This window comes from Melospiza georgiana, chromosome 6 (assembly GCF_028018845.1).
Source record: "Melospiza georgiana isolate bMelGeo1 chromosome 6, bMelGeo1.pri, whole genome shotgun sequence".
Classification (NCBI taxonomy): Eukaryota; Metazoa; Chordata; class Aves; order Passeriformes; family Passerellidae; genus Melospiza; species Melospiza georgiana.
In genome coordinates, this window is record NC_080435.1 from 3,531,764 (window position 1) to 3,554,834 (window position 23,071).

The following is a 23,071-nucleotide window of genomic DNA, read 5'->3' on the forward strand; positions in this document are numbered from 1 at the left end:
GTTTTGTTATATAAACTTCCCCTTTTTTTTAATTCTTGAACTTTGTACGTTAAGCTTTTGGCGATGAAAATGGTAATTTCATGGTATGTTTTGGGAGCACAGGATAATTTACAACCTACTCTCAGTAAATAATCAGAGATGCCAGGTAGAGCTGTAGTAGTGATGCTAATGTGCAATACCATATTTTGAGTGAGAACTTGCTGAAGGACCTTTGGTATCCAGAGGGGTAGCACTGTATCTGTTTAGGGAATTTGCTGCAAGTGCTCTGTTCTGACGTGGGTTTCTACAGAAGAGTTGTGAGCAAGACTCTGAAGGACCCCTGGTGGTGTTGGGATACAGGTTTTCAAAGGGTAGCTTCTAACAAAGCCGGGCACAATGGGTATCCATACATGCAGCTGCACTTGGAACCCTTGTGGTGAAGACGGTGTCTTTGCAAGCTTCCTGTAGGTGCTGGGAGGGACAGAAGACAGGGCATGTCCTTTTCAGGTGCGTCCCTTTTCTCCTGCTTCTGCCTTTTTTCCTCATACCCTGCAGCTGCTGAAGGGAGCAGTCTCACCTGCTGAGATGTGAGTGTACAGAGGATTTCTCTGAAGTGATGCTCCTGGCTAACATGGGGCAAGTTGGCAGATGGGAGCTGCAAAAGGCAGGCTCTAATTGGTAAAGTAAGAATGCCCACTTTGTGTCAAACAAATGGCCACCAGCAAACCTCTGGCCATGGATCCTGTAGTGGATATCTGGGGTAGTATATAAAGAAAAAGGCAATGTTTAGCAATATTGTGGAAGTATGTTGCTCGGTCTCCAGCTGTCTGGAGTGAGAGGGACATGGTGGGGGTCATAGTCAGATGTTTTGCCATTCTGCACTCAATTGATTGTGTTTACATTTTTCAGATATATGGAACAAATGGTTTTACCTCACACTAGAGAGAAAAAAAAAAGCCTTTTAGGAAGTAGTTTGGAATATGATTAAATATTTTCAGTGTTTTACATTGACATATATAAAATTCTGCAAATGCACACATAATGTACTTTTTAGCTTGTGTGTGACAGACACAAAGCTGCACTGTCATAGACATGGATTTTGGTGTTTGACTGGAAAAAATTTCAGGTTAACAGGCAGATATGTAAAAAAGTTCTTCTCTCCTTTCCTGACTAATACAGACTAAGAGTTGGGCTAGACTAACATTGTAGATCCCTTTGAAATGAAATATTCTGTTGTATTCTAGTCAAGTAACCATCCCAGTTACTTAGCTGAAGAGACTGGCTGAGTACATACTTTTGTAGTGCTAGGGCTATGGAGAACCAACTGCTCTGTGCAGAAAGATCTTGCACTGATTGCCTTCAGCACCCAGGACATCTCACCCTCACTATCTCAGCATGCTTGAAGGTTTCATCTTTCTCTGCAGTTCAGGGAAATTAGTCAACCTTCCTTATCCCATCACATCCCACCTGAACATGCTCAACCTGTTATTACCCTTGTTTCCCACTTGACATCACTCCTGTTTTCTTACCTCTGAGCTGTGCTTAAGTCACATGGGTGGCTTTAGCCTTTTATGCTTGTTTAGGATCATGATGAATGGTGGCATTTTGAGACAAAACTTGATATGTTTGGCTTTTGTTTTTGTTTTTTTTTTTTTTTTAATTTTGGATTTGTAGATATAGCTAGATATTGCTAGATATAGCTATTTCTATATACATATATATTGGAATATAAAAAAAAAATCCACCAAGTGTGTGGTTTACAGTTAATCAAACACATGCCCTGCAGAATGTTTTGTCCCTTTAATAATGCATTACTGTATACTTTCATGAAAGAAATTACCCATTTACCCTTAAGGGATAGTTTTGACGTGTGTCATTTGTAATTTTAAAAGAAATCTCTGCAGTACTGGAAGACTGATATGAATTATATAGGTCTTTATTTTACTGTGTATGAACTAAAATGTTCCCACATTGTGGATGGGTTTTTTAAAGTGTAAAATTTTACACGAGAAAGCATAACTAAAGGAAAAATGTGCCCAGATTTTCCTATAAATCCTAAATTGTTTTACAAAGTTTTGACTGCTGAATTGTAAGGCAAAAAATAACAATCTGATGAATTATAGAATTTATTCTGGGCATATAGGCCAGCTCAAGAAAGATATGAATGCTTGAAACCAAGCTCAGGCTCCTCTAATATCTGTGTGGCTATGTGAAACACTTGAAGTGCCCTTGAAATAAGCCTGGCATTAAAAAATGGATCTAACATTATGCCAATACATCTTGTCAAAAGCTGGTTAGATGTAGACTCCTGAGAGCTTTTCAGTTTTGAAAATAGAACAAAAGGCTCTAAAATAATTTCTGAAACTTGTGTCCGGTATATTTTTTAAAAATTCAGAAAGGTTGTCTGTACGACAACTTTTTGTTGTGCTGGTTGTTTGTCTGGGGTTGATGTCCTTTGTAGTCAGGGGATGTAACAAATCTGTCTGGGGTAGTTCTCAAAACCACAAATAAATATTAGCCTGCCTTGGCCCAGTTTTAATCTGAGGCACTGTCCATGTGTTTTTGGATTCAGGGAGGCAAAGGGTGCAAACAACTAGAGAGAAGAAAAGGAGAAACGGGGAAGGAAGTGCATTTGTTTTACTTTCAGAATTGCTACTTTAGAATACCCAATTACAGACAGCATACAAATACCCAACAATTTAGTTTCATAAAGGGAGCATTCTACACCAGCATAAACATATAATTGCTTCAAAATAGGTTTAAGACAAAAATATGCATTTAATAACCAGATGATAAAATTGATGAGATCTTAATGGAAAAAAAACATCACTTCTATCTAAGCTAGCTGGCAACATACTTATCTCAATTCCTGACATCCTGTGATTGTATCTTATCATGTTGGATACTGGGAGGGTGTGTTGAAGGATGAGGACAAGTCATTGCCATGAGAGGAGTTTCTTTAAGAAGTAGGTCAATAATTTGTCATGCTGTACTGCATTTTATAATAAGGCTGTCATCTCCACATCTGTGACATGACTCTCTATGTGTTTTCAAATTTAAATGCATGAAAGACACGCTCATGACTATAGGAAGCAAATATCATTTCTTGCTTTAACCTCTTCTCTCACCAGACCAGCTCCTGGCAGCAAATTGTTGGTTCAGCCATAGTCTGGCAGCCTTTGCTTGGGTTTTGCTGCAACTGTGATCAGAGCAATGAAGGGAAGCTGTTGCTTGATTGGGTCCTTGGTTTTAAATTTGCATGACCTTGTTGTAGTCTGATCATGTTTGCACAAGACAGTCTGTGAGTAAGCTGGTGACAGAATGTAAATATTGCTCTTTCAATTTGTTCTCTCCAGTTGGAAACAATATTCTGAGTTACCTGCCTTGGGACCTACTGTAGTTTGCTCTGAGAATAGTGTTAGCAAAATTTGCACAGCTCTGACAGGTTTCAGTCTGTGAAAGTAAAACCAGAAATGAGCCTTACAGGGGAGGGATTCTGCACAGGAGAGTAGGACGGGGGAACTTTATTGGCAGGAATTGGTATTAATGTTCAACACTATGAAGTGGCAAGGCATTTTATGTTTTCACAGTGTTAGGTAAACATCAATTCATTAATCTTCACAGCTCTCCTGAAAGACTTTGTTCAACCATGTATTTGTCTTTCAGGAATATTATATGTGGTCTGTCCCAAGCCATACACGAATGTACCAGAATGAAAGTTTGGCTATCCCTGATGAAGCTCAAGTACATCCAGTAACAGAAAAGAACTTTGCCATTTTTTATGTTTCACATTCAGATATATGTATGGACTGTTACAGAATTCAGTGAAAAGCATGTGCACATATCTTAGATTAAAATTTGACCATTTAGATTTCGTAAGCAAAATTTATTTTTGGATACCTGTCATTGTTTTCAACATCTATGTTCTTATTCCTGGGGTCTATTTTCTACAGGCTTATCCTCTTGCTTCTTGTATATTTTCTCCATTGACTTCTATTACTCTTTCTCTCTTCTAACTTGTCTCTGTACATGCAGCATAAGCTAATGGAGTGTGAACAGGCTGAAAAGTTCATTTCAGAATAAATCACTATGTTGGACAGAATCTCCTGAGCTTGTGAGATAGCACGTTAGTATAAAGTGACCTGACATGCTTTCAACTGGCTTCATCAGAGTTGTGTCAGTGCCATCATGTTGTGTCAGTGTAATTGGTACAATACCAACACAGTTGGTACCCAAAATGCTGGATCCAGCAAGGGCAGGAGCAGGCACAGCCAGCCCTGGTGGGGCAGCGTGATTGCAGCTGTCTGAAGAAACTTGGTAGTTTTTAACCAAGGAATATGAGGTGTGGTCAGACTTATTCTACACACATTACTGTGTGGAGGAGGAGGAAAGACAGTTCTTTTCCAGTATAACTCTGGGTTGCAGACCTTGTAATTTTATGTTTTCATAGAAAAACAGAATGCCACTTGGGATGCCTTTGCTATGTCAGAGTTAATTTGATCTGTAATTTTTTACATGGCCTTTGGAAGGGTATTTTGTAGTGAGATCAGTGTAGCATATGTGCATATTCACTATTCTTCCACTTAATCTGGTGTCACTAAGTTGCCTTGCTTTTTGTACAGTGGGATTTCTGGTCCCAAATCCTCCAAGCATAATTTTCATGCTTGTTCTTGCAGAGGGGACCATACAATTTACAATCCAGCAATTATTGTGTTCCTGAGGAGGGATTATATGAGTATACAGAGACAAAGACATGGATTCCTGCCTTTTTATCTAAGTTTTAGTGCCTGCTTCTATGTGACAAAACATTTTGTTAGAGAGAATTTACTTCTTTATAATTTTTTCCCCTCAGTTTAACATGATCTCTTTTTGGATCTGACTTCCTCTATTTGTTTTTATTGCATTACTTTGCAGAAAACATTGCTGTAATACTTCCAATATTTATTTTTCTTCTTCAAAACTTTTGTTCCTCAATACATTCTGTAACTTTTGCTTCTTACATTTCCCCTCTCTTGATTCAATTTCATTCATAAGGTCATAGCTTTAACCCTTTTGGGTGGCTAACCTGTTTTAGATGTTTCATTTTCATCTGGGAGAACAAAAGAAGAGATATTCAGCCATATCAGTTTTCTTCTTGTGTGCAGGCTTTGCCTTTGCCTCTCCAGCGCAACATAATTGAATATGTTCATAAAAGACAAGGTCTATATAGTGCAGTAAAATGCTCAGCATTCCCACTATGTCCTGCAAACATTTCCATGCGTACCTGACTTTGTTCTGGGAGCAGGCCAGTGAGCTGGCTGTGCTGGGACAGGCGATGCTTGCCAGCTCTGCCAGGCCGACGGGACAGTGGCCTGAGTGCTGTGTCTTTGTTGTCATCTTTCTCGGAGATTTGATGCAAGATGCTGATGACTTGTTGAGTAAAAAAGAGGACATTGCACATCTGAATGTGTTCCTCGTGAGCACGGGGTCCTAGGGTGAAAGTGAAAAATCAGCAAGGTATTCCCCTACTCTGCCTTTGCATGCCCTGCTTTCAGATACAACCTGATGGTGTGACCTGTTGGATTTTATTGTTTTACTGTAATTCTGTGTCTTGATTGCCTGGAACCTTTTCCTCTCACTTCTCTTGCGTTTGAGTGACTTCAGTGGTCACAGCGTTCCTCTCTCTCTGCCGTGTCTCCCGGGCTGTGGAGAGGACAGGACAGTCCCCGCTCCTTTCCGCCCGGAGTCTGCGTTTGCTCTCCCTACCTCCGAAATCGGTCACGCCTGAACACGATGACCGCCCTTACAAGAGCGGTGCGCTCTCCGTCTGGTTTTCCAGCGGCCTCGCCTCCCATTCCGTGGGCAACACCACCACCTCCCGGCCGGCCCCGGCCCCGCGGCTGCCCTGGGGCGGCCTGCGGCCTGAGCTCAGCCTCCCGCCTGCCTCGGGCAGGAGGAGGCAAGGAGGAGCGAGGGAAGGAGCGACATGCATTTTAAATGAGAAAGTGGTCTGAAGTGAGAATGATCTGAACGCCTCGGAAGAATGTTTGTAATACCGATAAAGGTTTGTTTTCCTCGCAATGAGCGTTGATTCGCCATGACATCCAGGTGCTGCGGTCCGGGCTCCGCGGCCGGTGCCTGGCACTTTGGCAAGCGGGTTTCCAGCGGCCGGTGCCCGGCACTTTGGCAAGCGGGTTTCCAGCGGCCGGTGCCCGGCACTTTGGCAAGCGGGTTTCCAGCGGCCGGTGCCCGGCACTTTGGGCAGCGGGTTTCCAGCAGCCGGTGCCCGGCACTTTGGGCAGCGGGTTTCCAGCGGCCGGTGCCCGGCACTTTGGCAAGCAGGTTTCCAGCGGCCGGTGCCCGGCACTTTGGGCAGCGGGTTTCCAGCGGCCGGTGCCCGGCACTTTGGCAAGCGGGTTTCCAGCAGCCGGTGCCCGGCACTTTGGCAAGCGGGTTTCCAGCGGCCGGTGCCCGGCACTTTGGCAAGCGGGTTTCCAGCAGCCGGTGCCCGGCACTTTGGGAAGCGGGTTTCCAGCAGCCGCGCTCCCGCCCGTAGCCCGCCCTTGGCCGCCCCTCGGCCCCGCGCGCTCCCCGCGCCCGCCATGGCACTCGGGCGCGCGGCCGGCGCCGTCCGTGCTCGCGCAGCGCCCCCTGGCGCGGCCCCGCGGCAGTGCGGCTCAGCCTGAGGCGGCGGCGAGCGCGCGGGCCTCGTGTGGACGCCAGGGAGGTGTATTTGCTTCTACTTTATTTTTCATTTCAGTTTTTACAGGAAGACTTTTAAAATTTTTTTTTTCTAGAGTATTTTACATTGTTGTAGTTTCTACAGTCACTCGTGAAACTACTCTCTGAAAGTATTTTGAGAGTCTCCCAGAAGGTCTGATTAATGAAAATACAAGACCTTGCGGAACACAGTGTTGGTGGACTAAGAAAAAGCTTTAGCTTTACATAGAAAGGATTTTGAGCTTTACTATTTGGAAACTAAAAGCAGCATGCATGTGTTTTTGTAGCACTGCAAAGGCTGTTATGTGCAGATCTGCCCAGGCAAACTGCTGAGAAGCACTGTGAGGTCCGAGGATGTTCCTGCAGGACATGGCTGAATCCGGAGTGCACAGAGCAGCTGGTGTGCCCAGGGATATATCTCTAGAGAGCCAAGCCAGACTGGGTTTGTCAAGAGTCTGTGGCGGTGATAAAACACCCTGATGCTGGCGAGGTTTCCAGAAAGAAGTGAGTGCAGCTGCTGGGTGTCGGACCAGGGCACTGTTGGATGGCAGTAGGAAAGCAGCAGCGCTGTCAGGGGTGTCCCACTGCTGGCAGGTGTTGCACCACAAAGCTCTCTAACACAGCAGAGCTGCTCTGATCAAGGCTGATCCAGGCTTTATCAAGGCTGCACTTTGCGCTTGGGTAGCACCAGACACACAGCTGGGCCCATCCTGCTTCCAGTACCTGCTGCTATCAGAAGTCATTGCTGCTTTGGAGCAGCCCATCAACTATTCCAACTCCACAGCCATGCTTACGTCGAAAGGGGTTAAATAAAATGTTGGTCTTCAAATTCTTGGTGAGAAAGAAAAAAGAAGTACAATATTTTGCTGCATTGTCTCTATCTTAGAATGAAAACAAAAACGCTTTCTAAGATTTGTAGACAGATAAGATGCATGGTGTTTTGACATTAGATTCAATTATTCAAACTGAATGGCAGTATTTCAGTGCAGCTTTCAGCTTTTCAAAATGTTTCTTACTTTCAGAGGTTGTTTGGTAAAATAAACTTGAAGGGTTTATCAGGCAGGAAATGTAATTTCTAAATATAGATTTTTAAAAAATGGTGGTGTTTACTGCTTGTGTTATGCACATCCTTAGGAAATCTATCAAATGTAAGAAAGAACAAATAATTTACTTATTTTGAATTTGTTAATTATGGCCAACTGATTTTTGTTTTCACTGTCATCATTAAATTGTTCTGCACATTTAAAATTCCCACTGTTACATATCTCTGCCCAAATATGCAATGCTGGAACAAGCTGTTGCCAGCAAAATCAACTACGCCTTGCCAGTAGAAGTTTCTTTTAACACATGGCTTAAGGAGCCCGGTTTAAAATAAGGCCTCTAAGTGTTAGTGCCAATATTGTCTCTTTGTTTTACATGGCACTAAGTAAATTGTCAGCAATTGCTACAGAGTTGTAGTTCACTTGGCTTTACCCTTGACTAAAAGAAATTACGTGTGCTACCTTAATCCTGCTGGAGAATTGTCCTTGTTTGGCTGCTGCACCAGTACAGAGCTGCAGTGAGGCCAGCTGCACTCCAGGGCAGCATAACCTAACCCTAGGCAGAGCAGCAGAAGCAGCCCTGGGCTAAGGCAGGTTCAAAGGAGAAAGCTGTGGAGGGAGCCATGTGTTTGGCAGTTCTGTATTCCCCTTGTCATGCATGCCTTTTGCAGCTCCTGGAGCTCTGGGCTTTGTGCTTTTCAGAGCCCTAACCCTACATATGATGATCACATGTGATTGAATGACCTAGCAGGAAAAGGGGTGGGAAAGCTGTACAATACTGATTATTTTATGAATTATGAGCTCTTGGAGGGAAGAGAGTTACAGACGTTGGGTCGTTTAATGTTCCAGATAATGTGTACTGCGTCACTGCAAACACTCTGTGTGGTTCTCAACCTTTCCTAAAGAGCACGAGGGGGAAAAAAAGTAGTAATGTGTCAGGAGGAGTTTGCTTTCTTAGAAAATTTGATGAAGGTAACTATGCTTCTCAGTAATAGAGATCACAGATGATCATGTTGCTGCAGTTAACACAGAAATGTGTGATCCTGGGAGAGATCTGTTGTCACCAGGGCTCTGTGGGAGATTTAAAAATTGCCTTTTGCCAGCAGAATTACTGCAGAAATTAATAGGAATCTGGCATAGGTGACTACTACAATTCCAGATCTCTTAGTAAATAAATATTGTGCCAAAATCTTTAAAATGCTGCAGCTTTCAGAGTACTTTGCTGTCTTGCACCACTTGGTGACCTTTACACCTTTGCAGGGAAACTGTTGCAACACTGGTGAGGGAAAGGAGGACCTTGATGTAACAGCCTTTAAAATTCAGTTTGTGAATGAGGATGTGGTGTGAAGTGACCTGATAGTCACGTGCTGAAATGCGACATTAGTCGCCTTCTACATTTTATCAATTTTCTTGTTTTCTGGAGAAGCAAATTAGCTATTAAAAATACTTATATATTATTGAAATGACAGAAACGTTGCATTTCATTTAAAGGCTGTTCACATGAATTGAAGTAAAAATCTTTCCTCCCTAACAAGGTCAAACGCAGGAGTCTTCAAAAGCCTCCATTCCAGCAGTGCTCAGGGTTGCTTCCTTTGCTGTTTTGTTGCCAAATCATTTTGACAACGTGAGGAACAGCTCCTAAACATGACTATATGGCAGAGAGCCAAATTGCTAAGCTGTGTGAGCCACTTCAGTAGTCTGACTAATGCAAAGGCAGAGCACCTGGAAAAGCAGCTGGGAATGTATGATCAATTGTAGGTGTACAGGTGCATCTCAACACATCCACAGTTCTTAGTGATTTGTAAAAGGTGGTAATTTCAGATGCTGTTACTAGTGCTGCTGGGAGTGCAAGGTGCCCCTTTCCTGCCTCTTGTATACCTCTATAAGGGTTCTTGAGGCAATGTGCTCATCTTCTGTGGGTGTTATAGGAGCTATGGGTTTGAATGACACTAAGCATGCTAATTCTTTTTGTCTTGCAATTTCCTCCCATACTTGTAGTAACAGCAATTTGATATGGGGTTGTATTTGAGGAGAGAGTAAGCTTTGGGTACAGGTCACACGGTCTATCTCTAATTTAGGCCAAATTCTAGCCAAGTGTAGCATCAGCAGTGGGGATTGCACTGGGGTTATGGTATATCCTGGCTTCTGGAGGGTGTGTGCATTCAGGTTTACCTGCATGTTTGTTGATGCCAGTCCTGTCTTCAGGTAGCACACGATGGCAGCTCAGGTTTTCTTAGTCAGGTGTGGGGTGTTTAGCACAAATAAATCAGTGTGGCTGCCCTGTGCTAAGGCCAGGGCTTGGCATCTCTCAGTGTGAGCAAAGGCCAGCGAGGGTGAAGGTGCTAGGTGTCAGGTGTGAGGGCTGGGCTGGCGTGACACAGCTCTGTCAAAGTGCAGTGAGAACAACACTGAGGCTGGCGTAACACCAAACCCGTTATGAGCTGGGCAGGTCAACTGGAAAAAGGCCCTTTCTGGTATCACTTTTTTCCAGTTGAGGACCTGGTTTAAGCTGCCCTGGCAGACCTCTTTCACTGGGATCAACTGTGCATCCATTAGGAGGTTTGCTAACTCAGCCTTACTGTCACAGCTGTAGAGCAATCATTTTAAATGCAGGGCTCTTGGTGAGTAGCATCCTTCTGCTCCTCAGCATGGCTGCTTGCTTCTAGGTTTTGGTGATGGGAGGGTATTGCCATGTCTTTGGCCATGTCCCTGCTATTTTCTCTTGTGCCTCGTGAAGCTACCTGAGCTATTTTTAGATGGGCAGCCTTGTAAGGAAAGAAGACTGGCTGTGGTATCTCTGAGCTCTTAAGATCTATTTCATCTTTGTTACCTGAGTAAATCAGCCCTCACAGAGCTCTGCACCATCATGCCATTTATTGATTCCTGCTTAGTGAAAATCTTCCTCTACAGGTCTGCATTGTGGAGGGAGTGTGCTCTTTGGTAGCCTGACCAATATGACAAGGCAAAAGTCCCTCTGAATAACAGGTCAGAGGAAGGACATATTAACAGGGTTGAAAGTACACAGAAATTTTGATTTTGCAATTCTAAACCTCCATCTTTCAAATATTGTGTTCCACCTTCCCACCAAGCCTCATTCTTACTTCGCATAGAGTGCTATGTTTCAAATTGTTTTATTACAAGAAAAGTAAGCTGTAAATTCAAGATCTCAAGTTTACAATGAACAAAAAGACTCCTTAGAAACTTTGGCTGCTTTATCAAAAAGGGGTGACACTCCTGCTGCAAATGGTTGTTAATAATTCACAAACAAGATTTAAAGTGAGTATAACATAAAGGAAAACTGCTATTGCTAGAAGCTCTGAGCTGTTGTAGCTTTGATGATGCTCCTTAAGCTGTTGTAGCTTTGATGATGCTCCTTGCTGACACTGAGTGGTGCAATTACCACATGCTGATGAAGTAGAGCTGCAATTACCACATTTTCTGAGTCAACTGCGACTCAGATTGAGCTATTTTTTTAGTTGGCATTGGTATTTATTTATATACTCATTGTAGGTAAATTTTATAAAACATTTCCTCAATATTTGTGCAGAATACTAGAGAGAGACCTAGGTGTTCCTTTCCCCCCCCCCCCCCCCACCATAAAAATGGTTGCTTTGTGTTACATCCCTACTGTGAGTGGTAGTCTGTACTTCCAACTTAGCTGAAATCATTGTGGGTGTCAGTGAGGTGCTTCGTGTAAGAAAAATTGTAGCACAGAGTGCTAAAGGCCTTGAGAAATTTTATATGAAATCGTTTTGCTCTTTATCATGGGGGATATTAATTTGTTTATTTTCGTAAGCCCAGTGGTAAAAGGGGGGATAATTAACCTTTTGTCCTAGATTTACCAAGGACTCAGAACTGGTTGGGGAAGGACCCAAGACATTATTTTCATTTAACAGTGGGATTGCTATGATTAACAGCATGAAAAGCAGCTTGAGTGTCTGCTCGTACACCTGTGCATGTATTTTTATGCCATTTCAACTGCTTTTGATTTTTTTTTCTCTTGCTTTTCCTATAGAAATATTTAAAGATTGCTCTGAGTTCAGGAGCAAATTGTTTAGAAAATTTGGTGCTAAAATGGGTTCATTTGTTTTCAAGAATGAATTGACAGGAAGGGGGACATATTTTTACCCTTCCAACAAAAGACTATCTAGACTGTGAGTTTGGAGGTGATTGACATCAGAGGCCAGGCATGTGGCTTGTTTGCCCATGAAGTGTGTAGATAAGATCTAGGAAGAAGATGAACATTCACATTTTTCATGGGGAAAAAACCAACAAAACAAACAAACAAAAAAACCCCTATCCCAACCAGACTGAAAACCTCCCCCTGCCATGCAGAAGTACTTAATATATTTTTAAACCATCAAAATATGTTCAGAGAATATTAGAGTTACACTAATACTGAAAAAAGACAGGAAATAGCCAAGCAATCTCCTGTATCCTTCTGTATACAGATATGTATAACACATTTTCTCATGGTTTGGTCAGGTGGTATTTTAAAATGTTTTTAAGACCTCGCTTGCTTCATTGATACTATCTGTCAGTGCAGTTTGAGGCTGTGAATGATCTGAGATCCAGGATAACCCACCCCATCAGCTGATGGCAGCCAGTCGTCAGGGCTCAGCTTACTAAGTCCCATGAGACAGGACAAACTGTGGTCTTTGGTCACTGGTGCCACACCTGACCACACGAGGTGTCTCATGGCAAATCCCTGTAGAGCTCCACTCATCAGTGCTTGTCAGCTCTGCCATCTCAGGACACAGCAAAAAGGCAGTTGTCTTTCCAGGCCTAAAAAGACAAATAGAGATACACACATTTGCTGAGGTTTCAGAAATACTCCTATAATTTTTTTTTTTGTATACATACACATGTGTACAGGTGCAGGCCTTGTCAGGGACATGTTTGGTCTGTTGGGTGACAAGCAGACCTCAGTGGTCCTTGTACCTCAGAACCAGAGGTACAGACTCCACTCCAGGCAGCAAATCTTTAGAAGTATTTCAGGATGGTGAGTTGTTCTGTCTGCCTTTGTCATTTCAGCATGTAAAAGATGGGCAAATCTTTCTGCATTTTCTGGAAGAGGTAGAACAGCACAGGTTGAGTAGATACAGTATCAAATACAGGGGTAGTGACTCACCTCACCAACTGCATCTTGCCAATGGCCCCACACCTTGTGAATTTTTTAAATTAATCTTTCAGTGTCTTACCACTCATTTGTCATGTTGACAGGCAATGGCAAGCAGAGAACACTAGCTACTAATATGGGGTCACTGAGGCTGAAGAGAAAATGCAGAAAATAGCAATAAATATAAAACTGCCGCTCTGTCTCTAAACACGTAGCTGGATAAATGGCCATTGTGAATATGTTTGCAGGTAGAAATACAACTATTCTGTTGGTGTTAAGCAACTTCAGCTTCAAAGAAGAGCCTAAGGCAAAAAGATATGTTTCATTATAGATGAGGAGGAAATAGGTGTTCAGAGGATGTTGGCTATTCTTGAACTGAGCATTTTGACTCAGAGGAAATGCAGATGTATAGAGAGGAGCACAGAGAAGATGGAAGCTATTTCTCTACCTGGATTCGGTAACGCTTCCTGTTATGAAGACATGACCAACTGTTTGTTTTTAGAGGATTTCAAATGCCCTGTTAGGGTACAGTGGAAATATATCAGAGTCAAGGGTTTTCCTTGGGTGCCCTCTGAAAGAGCCTGTGAAATGTGAGAAAATACCCTTCTGGGAAGATGAGTTACATGAGGACCATTTACCTGGCTTAATCTATAGGAGAGGTGAAGATGATGTTTTCTTGAAGACTTGCAGATAGAGGTATCCGTGTCTTGGTCTGGCAGACAACAGTGTTGTAAAGAAATCATTCTAATCTTCACTATGTCTTAGAAGGATAAATCTAAATTTTCTTATTTTAAGAAGGGCATAAGTAGTATTTCTAGGTGGGCAAAAGCAGGTTGCAGTGATAGAAACAGCCACAAACAAATGCAAAGCCATTGTGTAAGGGTAACCCCAAAAACTGAAGGTGTTACGGTAGATGACAGAAAAGAGTTTTCATTATGACTGAATATTAATTAGTGACATGGCTATTAATGATGACAGTAATTAACAGAGGAAGGAAAGACTTGTCATTGTCCAAAGGGTGAGTAATCAGTCTTGGCAGGTGATAAATAATGGTTCAGCAAGCTCAGCAGAAAGATAATCTGTCTGCCTCAGGACAACTGGAGAACAGCTATAACATCTTCCAGGCTCTTGGCAGCATTCAGGAATTACTTCATGTTTTTAACAGAGAGAAATTAAAATTCCTGATCTCAACTGCTGCTTATATTCTGGAGTGGCTGATCACAGGAGTTCTGGTTGAGTCAGTGCCTTCAGTTTACTTACCCTTTTAAACCTTTCCTGCCCATATAAACCTTTCTTTTGCGGGGTCAGAGACTGGGGAGCCAGCATTCAGCATTACTTCAGATTTTCATTGTTGTTTGATGGAAATTGAATAGATTCCTCAGAAGCATCCTAGAGCTGGGACATGATCATTCTATGTTAAAATGGAGTGGGACTTAGTCCTAAATCAGGAACTATGAGTTCCTGTACTGGAAAGGGAAATGATCTGGAAGGAAGATCATGCAGAAACCAGTTCGCCTCCCATGGCCAATGCGATACTGTAGATAATTGTCAGGTATCAACTCTCACGTCACTTGGGAAGACAATGCCTAAGAGATCACTGCAAGCCTGTAAGGAGAGACCAAAATCAGGAGAAACAGTGGGTTTTTTTGTTTAGGGGATGAACTGAAAAATCAAGAAAGATTCTGGTTTCACTTGAACCAAGAGCATTTTGTGAGGTTTTGTTTCTGACAGTACAGAAGCACTACAGTTTGAATCTTCTTGAATTAGTTTTCTAACCATAAATGTTGTACTCTGTCTTCAAAATCTTTTTTTGTAAAAGGTAAAAGGGCACACCCGTGTTTATAAAATACAATATTTTATTAACAAACTTGTCAAAACAACATGGCTCTGAACATATTCCCCATATGTTATTCTGCTAACAGTGTTCACTAGATGCCTTTTTGCGGATAGTTTTGCACCCCTTGTACATATTTTTCTGAATAAATTTATTGTTCAAGAAAATGACATGACCTTGGGATGCATCTGGCATGATGGTTTTAGTAGAGAAAAGAAAAGTGCTGGCACCATTGCCAGAGGCACTGATTTGCTGTTCTACAAGGTACTGATTGCAGTTTTGGTGAGCTCAGTTCAAGGAAGCTGATTTAAATTTGAGAAGTTGCTGAATGGTATAGGGAGAGACCATCTTAAGAGGACATAGGAAAAGTTGGGTTGGTTTAATGAGGTGGAGATGGACAGACAATGTGTCAGCCCTGCATAGAAACACTCAGGAGAAACTGTCAAGGAAGAATAATCATTATTTTCCTTCAATCACAATACCGTTATAAAATACATATAAATTGCACATTAACAAACTTAGGTTGTGAAGTTAGAGGAAGAGTTTATTTAAAAAAAAAAAAAAAGTTGGAATAACTTTCCAGATAGAGTAGTGGCAACTGAAAATGCTCCTAGGTGAAGCTGGGAGGTGTGGAGAATGACCATACTGCTGAGAATACAAGATCATGAAATTGATCCTTTAGTATCTGGTTTGTCTTCGAGGCAGGTTGAGACAATGCCCAGCTGCTGCTTGTTGACCACATCTGCTTGCCCAGTATATAAGTGAAATCAGATACTTTCCTGATCTTCAGGAGCCCCGCTGATTCCCTGCAGGGGACAGGTCTGTTGTTTCATCTGCCTTGGGCGGAGGATGAGGTAGGTCAGGTTCATACTGCTGAAGCCTGTCTGAACGGGTTTGCTGGTGCTCTTTGTAGTGTTCTGGATCAACTTCTATTGCCAGGGGAGTGGGAGCTGCTGTCCCCTTCTGTGTGGGGTAGAGCTCATGTTCCTAATGGGAATTTCACCTGTATGGGAGAGTCAGACCTGCAGACGATTGCAGGGACCTGAGGCACTTGCAGTACCTGTTGTTTCTCTCTGTGGCACATTGTGACTCCTGGCCTTTATTATATCTAAGGTTTGCTGAGGGCATGGGGATGGTTTGGGCCTGTGGGAAGCAAAAGGTTCTTCTGGAACAAACATGGTAATTATGCTGCTCCTGAAGTCCCATGAGTTCGGAAGTGCTCCACACAAATCAGATCCTCTGGGATTTGTTTTGTAAGCCTGAACCAGCTTGGATATGGCTTTGAGCAGCCTGGTCTAGTGGATGACATTCTTGCTCATGGAGGGGAGTTGGAACTGGATATATTTAGGTGTCTTCTAGCCCAAGCCAGTCTATGATTCTATGAAGTGTTACTGGGGCTATTAGCCTACTGTATATGAATGCAAATATTTCTGTGGAAATTGACTGTATGTTGAGAAGGGCTTGATGTTATGTCTGCATCCAGACATGGCATTGTTAGGTTGTGATGAATGCTGTTGCAACTTAGTATGGGCTTTCCATATTGCATCCAAGTGTCTTTGCTGATTGCTTTTGATTTTGGAGAACTCCATTAGCTGATTTGTACACACCATTATGTCTAATTTTAAGCTTAACTTTCTGAGTATATGATTTAACTAAATTTTGCTGCCCTGCCATGATGTATTTTGGTAACAGGCCTTTCTACTGAACAGTGACAAGTTTTCCGCTTCTGTGATCTCCATGCAAGCAACAGAGGTTGTATACATGCAGAGGATCAATCCTAGAGTATTTGATGTTCTTTATAAGATTGCAACAACTTTCATTGTACTGGATGGGCCCTGAAAATCTAATGAACTTCCTGATGGATATTAAAGGCTTGCTCCTTCCAGTCACCATTCAGTTTGTGTGATCACCACCAGGTGACCACTCACAGGGGCTGTGGTTACAGGCTCTCTGAATACCACCTCTTTCTCAAAGACATTGCTTGTCTTTGACATAAGTAAGGCCCTCCTATCTGTTTTTGAATGATGTTTCAGTTTTATACATTTACATGTTACAGGTGTGAGGTGCCAGTAGAAGCTCCTTTGTTTCCTTGCTAACCTGTGCCTGCAGAAACTTATCTCTGTGTGCTGAGGTGAGAAGAAAATGAGAGAGAACAGTTACAGGGAACCATTAGACTATTATCTGACTTCAGGTATATCAAGTCTGCTATTGCACAGAAAGCCCCATGGGACTTAGTACCTGTCAGTAACCATGTAGCTGCAGTGTGGCACAAGAAGGAAAAACATTCTGAAACCTCAGTGGAAATAAAAAGCAAAATGGAATAAAGTTCATGCCAGTTCTATTGTATCTATCTTAATATTATCTCTCTCTAGGGCACTCAAACCCTGTGGTCTCGGTGTCTAATGCTTTCTTAAATTTTTGTTCATTTGTTTGTTAAGGTTCTGATATTGTGCAGTGGCTTATGAAGAACCTCAGCATAGAGGATGCAGGTAAGGTGACCACAGGTGGGGAGAAATAGGTGCTCCATCTGTATTGTGTGTGCCATTAGACAGTAAATACTATATTGCTGCAGTCTAAAATGGCAGTAAAAGAACATGGTTGATTTAAACATTGGAGGGAAGAAGGAGGAAAGGAGTTAAGAGTCAACATCTTAATTAAGTCTAATGCCTTATACTATACTGCAACACACTGAAATACTATTGCAGTAATTTTATCCTGTCTGTGAAACTGTTGCTACCTACAGAAGACTGATTGATTTCAGGTTTTGTTCCTAGACTTCAAAAAGAAGTTGGTGCATGTGGTGTGGTTCAGCAGGCAAATGCAGCGTCAAGTTTTCATGGTGTGAAGAAAGGTAGCCTCAGCTGACAGGACATAGTGCCTGTGTCATTCTTGGCCAGGGTCATAGAATCTGATAATGGCTTTGAATTTATCAAAAAAAAGCAAATGGATAAATGGATAATCAGCCATAAAGAATGATCAGTGCATGGGCACAATCCAAATAGTTCACTCTTCAGAGAAACTAAAATAATTTAGTCAAGTGAAGACCTATTGAGAAAAGGGGAAGAAAAGATCTGCAGGTCCAGAAGTTTCATTTCCTTTTCAGGAAAGGGAAAAAATCCAGGCTCTCACCTACCAGTTCTTAAGCTGCCTTACTGTCACTGTGTAAAAACAGAGATACAGGCAGTGTTGAATCACCCAGCAGGGCATCTCTGTATACACATCCCTTCTCATGAGTCCTGTCAAGTCCCAGATTGGAATTTCAGCTGCGGACAAAAGCTTTATTAGCTATCTGGACATGCACAAGCAGATGATTTTTCAACACTGTGAAAGATGATGCAGCTTTTGGTAGCTGGCATTGCTTGAAAATCTGCACAGATGGGCCTCTGCATTGGGGAAGGTTGCCTGGGCAGCGCTAGGATATGTAACTCCCCTTTGCAACATTTTCTCTAACAAAGGGCAATGCTACAGTGTGAGGATGTGTCTTTATGAATAAATATCCTGCTAATGAACAGGTGTTGCAGGTGCTTTTTGAATTTGAAGCAAGTGACGTTCCCTGACAGAATAGGCTTCTTGTCAGCTGTCACCTGTAGTGGATAATGTACTTTGAAATTAATTTCATACTCTAGGGCTGGACTGGTATGTGCATTTTGTTAACAGAAAAACTAATGGGTTAAACATTTGAGCAGTGCTTCATCTGTATTGTAAGGCTGATTTTTGCACCCCTGCTTTACAGGGTTTGGCTGAAAGTAGTAGGGATGTGGTGTGGATACAGAGGCATGTGGGCACCAGATTTCACATGAGTCATCACCAGAGCTGCAGTTGGAAGCAGAGAAATGTGCAGTGCATGTCTTGTTGACACATCCCTGCTGTTTTTTCTCTTTCACAGGGGAAGCAATACACTTGGGAAGTCTTATTGCTGCACAGGGTTACGTCTTTCCCATCTCAGACCATGTCCTCAGCCTTAAGGATGATGGGACGTTCTATCGTTTTCAGGTTGGTGAGCACCCTGACCCCCTTGTGGCCCCTTCTTCTGTCCCTGCAGTGATACTGCTGAAATCACCCACTCTTTACACCTTAGCAGCTATTAGATCTATGAAGCCAGGGATTGAAGCTATCTTTGTAGAGGCCCTAGGAGAGGTTAAGTCCCTTCAAAAAAATTTGCTTTAGAATCCCAAATCACTCTCATCTACCTTCTGATGCTTTAGAATCCCAAATCACTACCATCTACCTTAGTTTTTTACATAAATGAGTGGCTATGTCTTGTGACTCCTTTTGATACCTGAATTCACAGCTGTTTTACTCAGATTTGAACTAAACCAGGAGAAAGAAGATGGCTTTCAGGTTCTAGCTCTGATGCAGAATTAAGTAGCCATTCTCCTGTGCAAAATGGATCAGGGCACACTTAGGAGCTGGACATTCAAGCTTTGGCACAGCAAAAAATTCAAATTTTTGTCATCTCTTGCTTACGGATTGTTGTGGGAGAGGGCAAGCTTAAGGCTTTGGCTCTTCTACAAAGGATGTGTAACCTTGGCAATCACCTAAACTGGGACATCTCTATCCCTCAATGTTCCTGTGCCTCCAGATGTCCTGAATTTTTTAAGCACCCTGTGCCTGAGTTCCATACCCTGTCCAAAATCAGCCACTGTCAGCTCACTAGATAATTGAGTGCTTGTGCTGCAACAGCTCCTTCTGAACTGATTGTATAACTTTAGAAGAAGCAGTAAGTCTAAACTTGGAGTCCTACTGCCTCATCCTGCTGGCTGAATTTGTGTTTTTCTGTTACATTGTCTCAGCCAGCTCCCTTATCTTTCCTGTCACCTCTCTTCTGTTCACCCTCTTGTTCCTCCTTTACATTATTTTACTCTTTTTTTGGCTTTTATTTGAAAAGCCAGTTCTGCTCTTTGCATCTGATATTGCAGCTGCTCATGCCTACTGCTAATGTGGTATTGTGTTATCATATGTGACCAATGTCATGGTGAAAAAATAAGCCCAGGAGATCACAGATGTCCTCTTATCTCACTCCACCTTCTGGTTGCAAGGCATCATTCAGGCTCAGTTTTTTCATTACAATTCCCTTTCTTTACTGGAAGTCCTGATCCTCCTGTCATGTAAGACATAACAGAAGCAGGGGTAATACTGGTTGTCCATTTACCTGTATTTTTCCCAGTTTTAAAAGAATGGCACTCTAAGAACTTGTCCTATGCAGTTTTCAGGAGCTACATTTCAATATAACTTAATTTCTTTTTATTGTTTTAAGCCTGTGTAAACCACATCATCAAACTGACTGCTTATTGACTTTTCTTTCCCTTGTCTTTTCTTACAATTTTTGTGTATTTTTGCCTGTTTTCATTTCCTTCAACACACCTCCTTAGCTGTTTTCTACAAAAATAACCTGATAGAATCATGCTTCTTTTCCATTACTCTCTTCTTGTTTCTTTCTACCTCAACCTCAGTCCTTCCTTTAAGAGTAACTCTGTATCTTCTGAAATTAATAAGATACAGGTCAGTAGGAGCATTGAACCCTGTATTGTTTAAATCCTCAATGTTTTCTCACTGTACTTTGGTGGAAGGATATTAACTCTGTGTGTTAATGTCCTATGCCCATCTGTAGCACTACAGCAGTAAAGCAATGTGTAATCAGTAAATCATCAGTGTTCTGTAATTTATGTCATGACTGCTGTGTCATTTTTCATTCATGTTAAAACTGAAATACAGTCATATATAGCTTGTAGTTAATTGTAGCAACTGCAATATGCAGACCTGGATAGAAGACCAAAGCACTAAGTTTAGCAGGACTTCTGCTTTCAGAATGACTCTAAACAGCTGAGTTCTGACCTCTGCCATCTGCTACAACTAAAAAGGAAATTGTCTGCCAGCCACATTGGTAGCAGAAAAGCAAGGGGTATGTAGCATATAGATAAGACTACAAGGTTTCTCATGTGCTTAAAAATATATATATACATTCAGATTGCCTCTGAATTCTTGGGGAAAGAGGAGGTTCTGGGGATAGTGGATAAGATGTCCACATTCAGATGAGCTGGCAACAGTGTCTGAAATTTCATCAGGACACTGGACATCCTCCACAAGATGTGCTTGCATTACAGCATCTCTATTTACCTGCAGTGAGGACCATTAAAGGTTTTTGCAGCATCCTCACTTTTACTGTAATCTGTAGCAGTGTTTCCCCTGAGGGCAGAATCTGGGTGGTAGATTTTGTGTTTCTTCTTTTTGAACTTGTGTTGTTTTTCTGCATCTGAATCGGTTTTTTTATCTCTTAAATTACAAAAATGTATATGTTTCTTTGTAGGCACCATACTTTTGGCCTTCAAACTGCTGGGAACCAGAAAACACAGATTATGGTGAGAGCATGATTGCTGCATTATAGAAAGTTAGTTTGTGATGTAAATAGTTGTCCATCAAATAATTACTGTTGGCCACATACACCCTTCAAGTGCCAAGTTTCTTGTCAGATGGCAGCATCAGAGGCAGATCTGTGCCCATCTCAAATGCACAAATTGAAACCCTGCAGTGTCTCAAGCCCCTGGAGCTGTAGCCATTGAGCTTGGTGGGGCCAGGATTTTGCCATCTGTTGCCTTCATTCTCCCATAGCCCTGTTCATTTCAGCAGGACTTGTGGCAAGCAGAATACTGGTTCTTGGGAATCTTAAATAATACTAATATTGCTTTTGTGGGAGACTACCCTCTGATCTGTTGCTGAATCCATTATGTGGATCAATAAAATTTACTTCATCTGGGAACTTATCTGTCCGATCAATAAACCAGTACATAACTAACAGCAGCCCATAGCTAAAAGTTCTCTGATACATGACATCAGACTTATTTTCTCATTTTTTAAAGATTACTAGATGATATGGTATAAGAGAAGACTGAGCATGGTTTATGAGTTAATAAAGTGCAACATGGTGTTTTAAACATGTGAGTGCCTGCAGACAGGGATAATACATAAAGAAAATATGTCAGTGTTGTTATCTTTAGCTGTCTGCATGCAATATTGCTGTCTCTGCCAGAACTGTGCTGCTTTCACAGTTAAATGATAAAATTAATTGTTGCATCCTGGTGTGGCTTTGGAAGAGGAAGTGTATACATGTGTGCAGTCATAAAACAGGAGCTTCTGGAAGTCCTTTATCTCATAATCTAAGATTGGTTTAGATCTCCTCCCTGAATAATCAGTTTGAGTTTTTTTCTTTCCTGTGCAATAATTATTCATCATTATGGATTCTGGAAATCATTTGCTGGGGTGAAGAAGTAGCCTGCAATGGTGTGTGTCATGGGATAGTTCATTTGCAGTCTTCATCTGCAGATGGACTAGACTTACATGTTTATGCTAGTGAGCTAATGGTTGAGGAGAAAACACGATGCTGTTTTGTATTTGCAAAAAAGATTTTCAGATATTACAGTCACCCTATATTACTGTGTGAGCTGTGTCTCATATGTATTCTTTAAATACCAGAAAAATAATGTGAAGAAGGAGGTTCTGTTTTTTTCCTGCAGTATCAGATAAATAATTGGTTTTGGCAGTCAGATTATTAGTCAGTTAGTCAGCACTGCAATGGCATTGAGTGGGGCAGTACACACCAAAATAAAACCCTCTGTGAGCTGACCCACAGCTGGACAAGCTTCAGCTGCATTAGCTGAGCCTTGTAGTGACAGATTTTAATCTGTCCCAGAAACCTCTAACATATGCTTATGATCAGACTTTGCATATCAGAGGCCTGTACAGATGGAGTCTTCCCAGGAATTAATCCCAAACTAGCAGTAGACCCAAATAAAACTGAAATCCCAGGAGCACTTCATACTTTTTTTATTTGCATGTGTCCACTTACAGGAGAGGAACTAACTTGCTAATGGCAGTTCACTGCCTTGCATGAAAAACCACTGTGAGGCGACTGACTTACTTCATTTGGTATCATAAGTGCTTTACAGAAAAAACTGCCCTTGAGATGTGTAAATATAAATGAACTGGTCAGCTCTGGTTACAGTGCATAATACTGGCTCATTATATGAATGTTAAAATTACAGAAACGGCATGGAATAGAATTACATGAGTAGCACTGGTCCTCTATTAAGTTCAGACCTGACTGTATACCCAGAGTGTGCTGTGGACCTTGTGTTTCAGCCTTTAATGGAAATGGGGTGTGCTTAGCAGATCCAGGTGGGGCTTTCCCAGAAGGCAGCCTGGGACTGGTTTGGTGGTGTGTGCTGGGCTCATCTTGACCCTCAGAATTCCAAACCATATCAGTTTCAGCAGCCTCTGCCTATAGCAATATGTGACAAGGCTTCTCTTTACCATTTGAAATGTGTAAGAATAAGAGGATGGAGCGTATTAAAAAAGGCTCAGATAATGCTTTCAAGATCTGGCCCATATTTCTGTTTTCACTTC

The 23,071-nt window shown here is 42.0% G+C and overlaps 1 protein-coding gene across 4 annotated transcripts in view; it reads left to right on the forward strand.

The window, feature by feature from the left end:
* The window catches only part of RGS6 (regulator of G protein signaling 6), a 247,461-nt gene that overhangs the window by 154,125 nt on the left and 70,265 nt on the right, over nt 1-23,071 (forward strand). For 3 of the 4 annotated variants that reach the window (XM_058027327.1, XM_058027328.1, XM_058027326.1), the window contains 3 exons: nt 17,110-17,160; nt 18,558-18,664; nt 20,979-21,030. The exons of the other annotated variant lie outside the window; for it this stretch is intronic. In XM_058027327.1, coding sequence (XP_057883310.1) covers nt 17,110-17,160; nt 18,558-18,664; nt 20,979-21,030 — 210 coding nt within the window. The remainder of the gene's footprint in view (nt 1-17,109; nt 17,161-18,557; nt 18,665-20,978; nt 21,031-23,071) is intronic. 4 annotated transcript variants of the gene reach the window in all.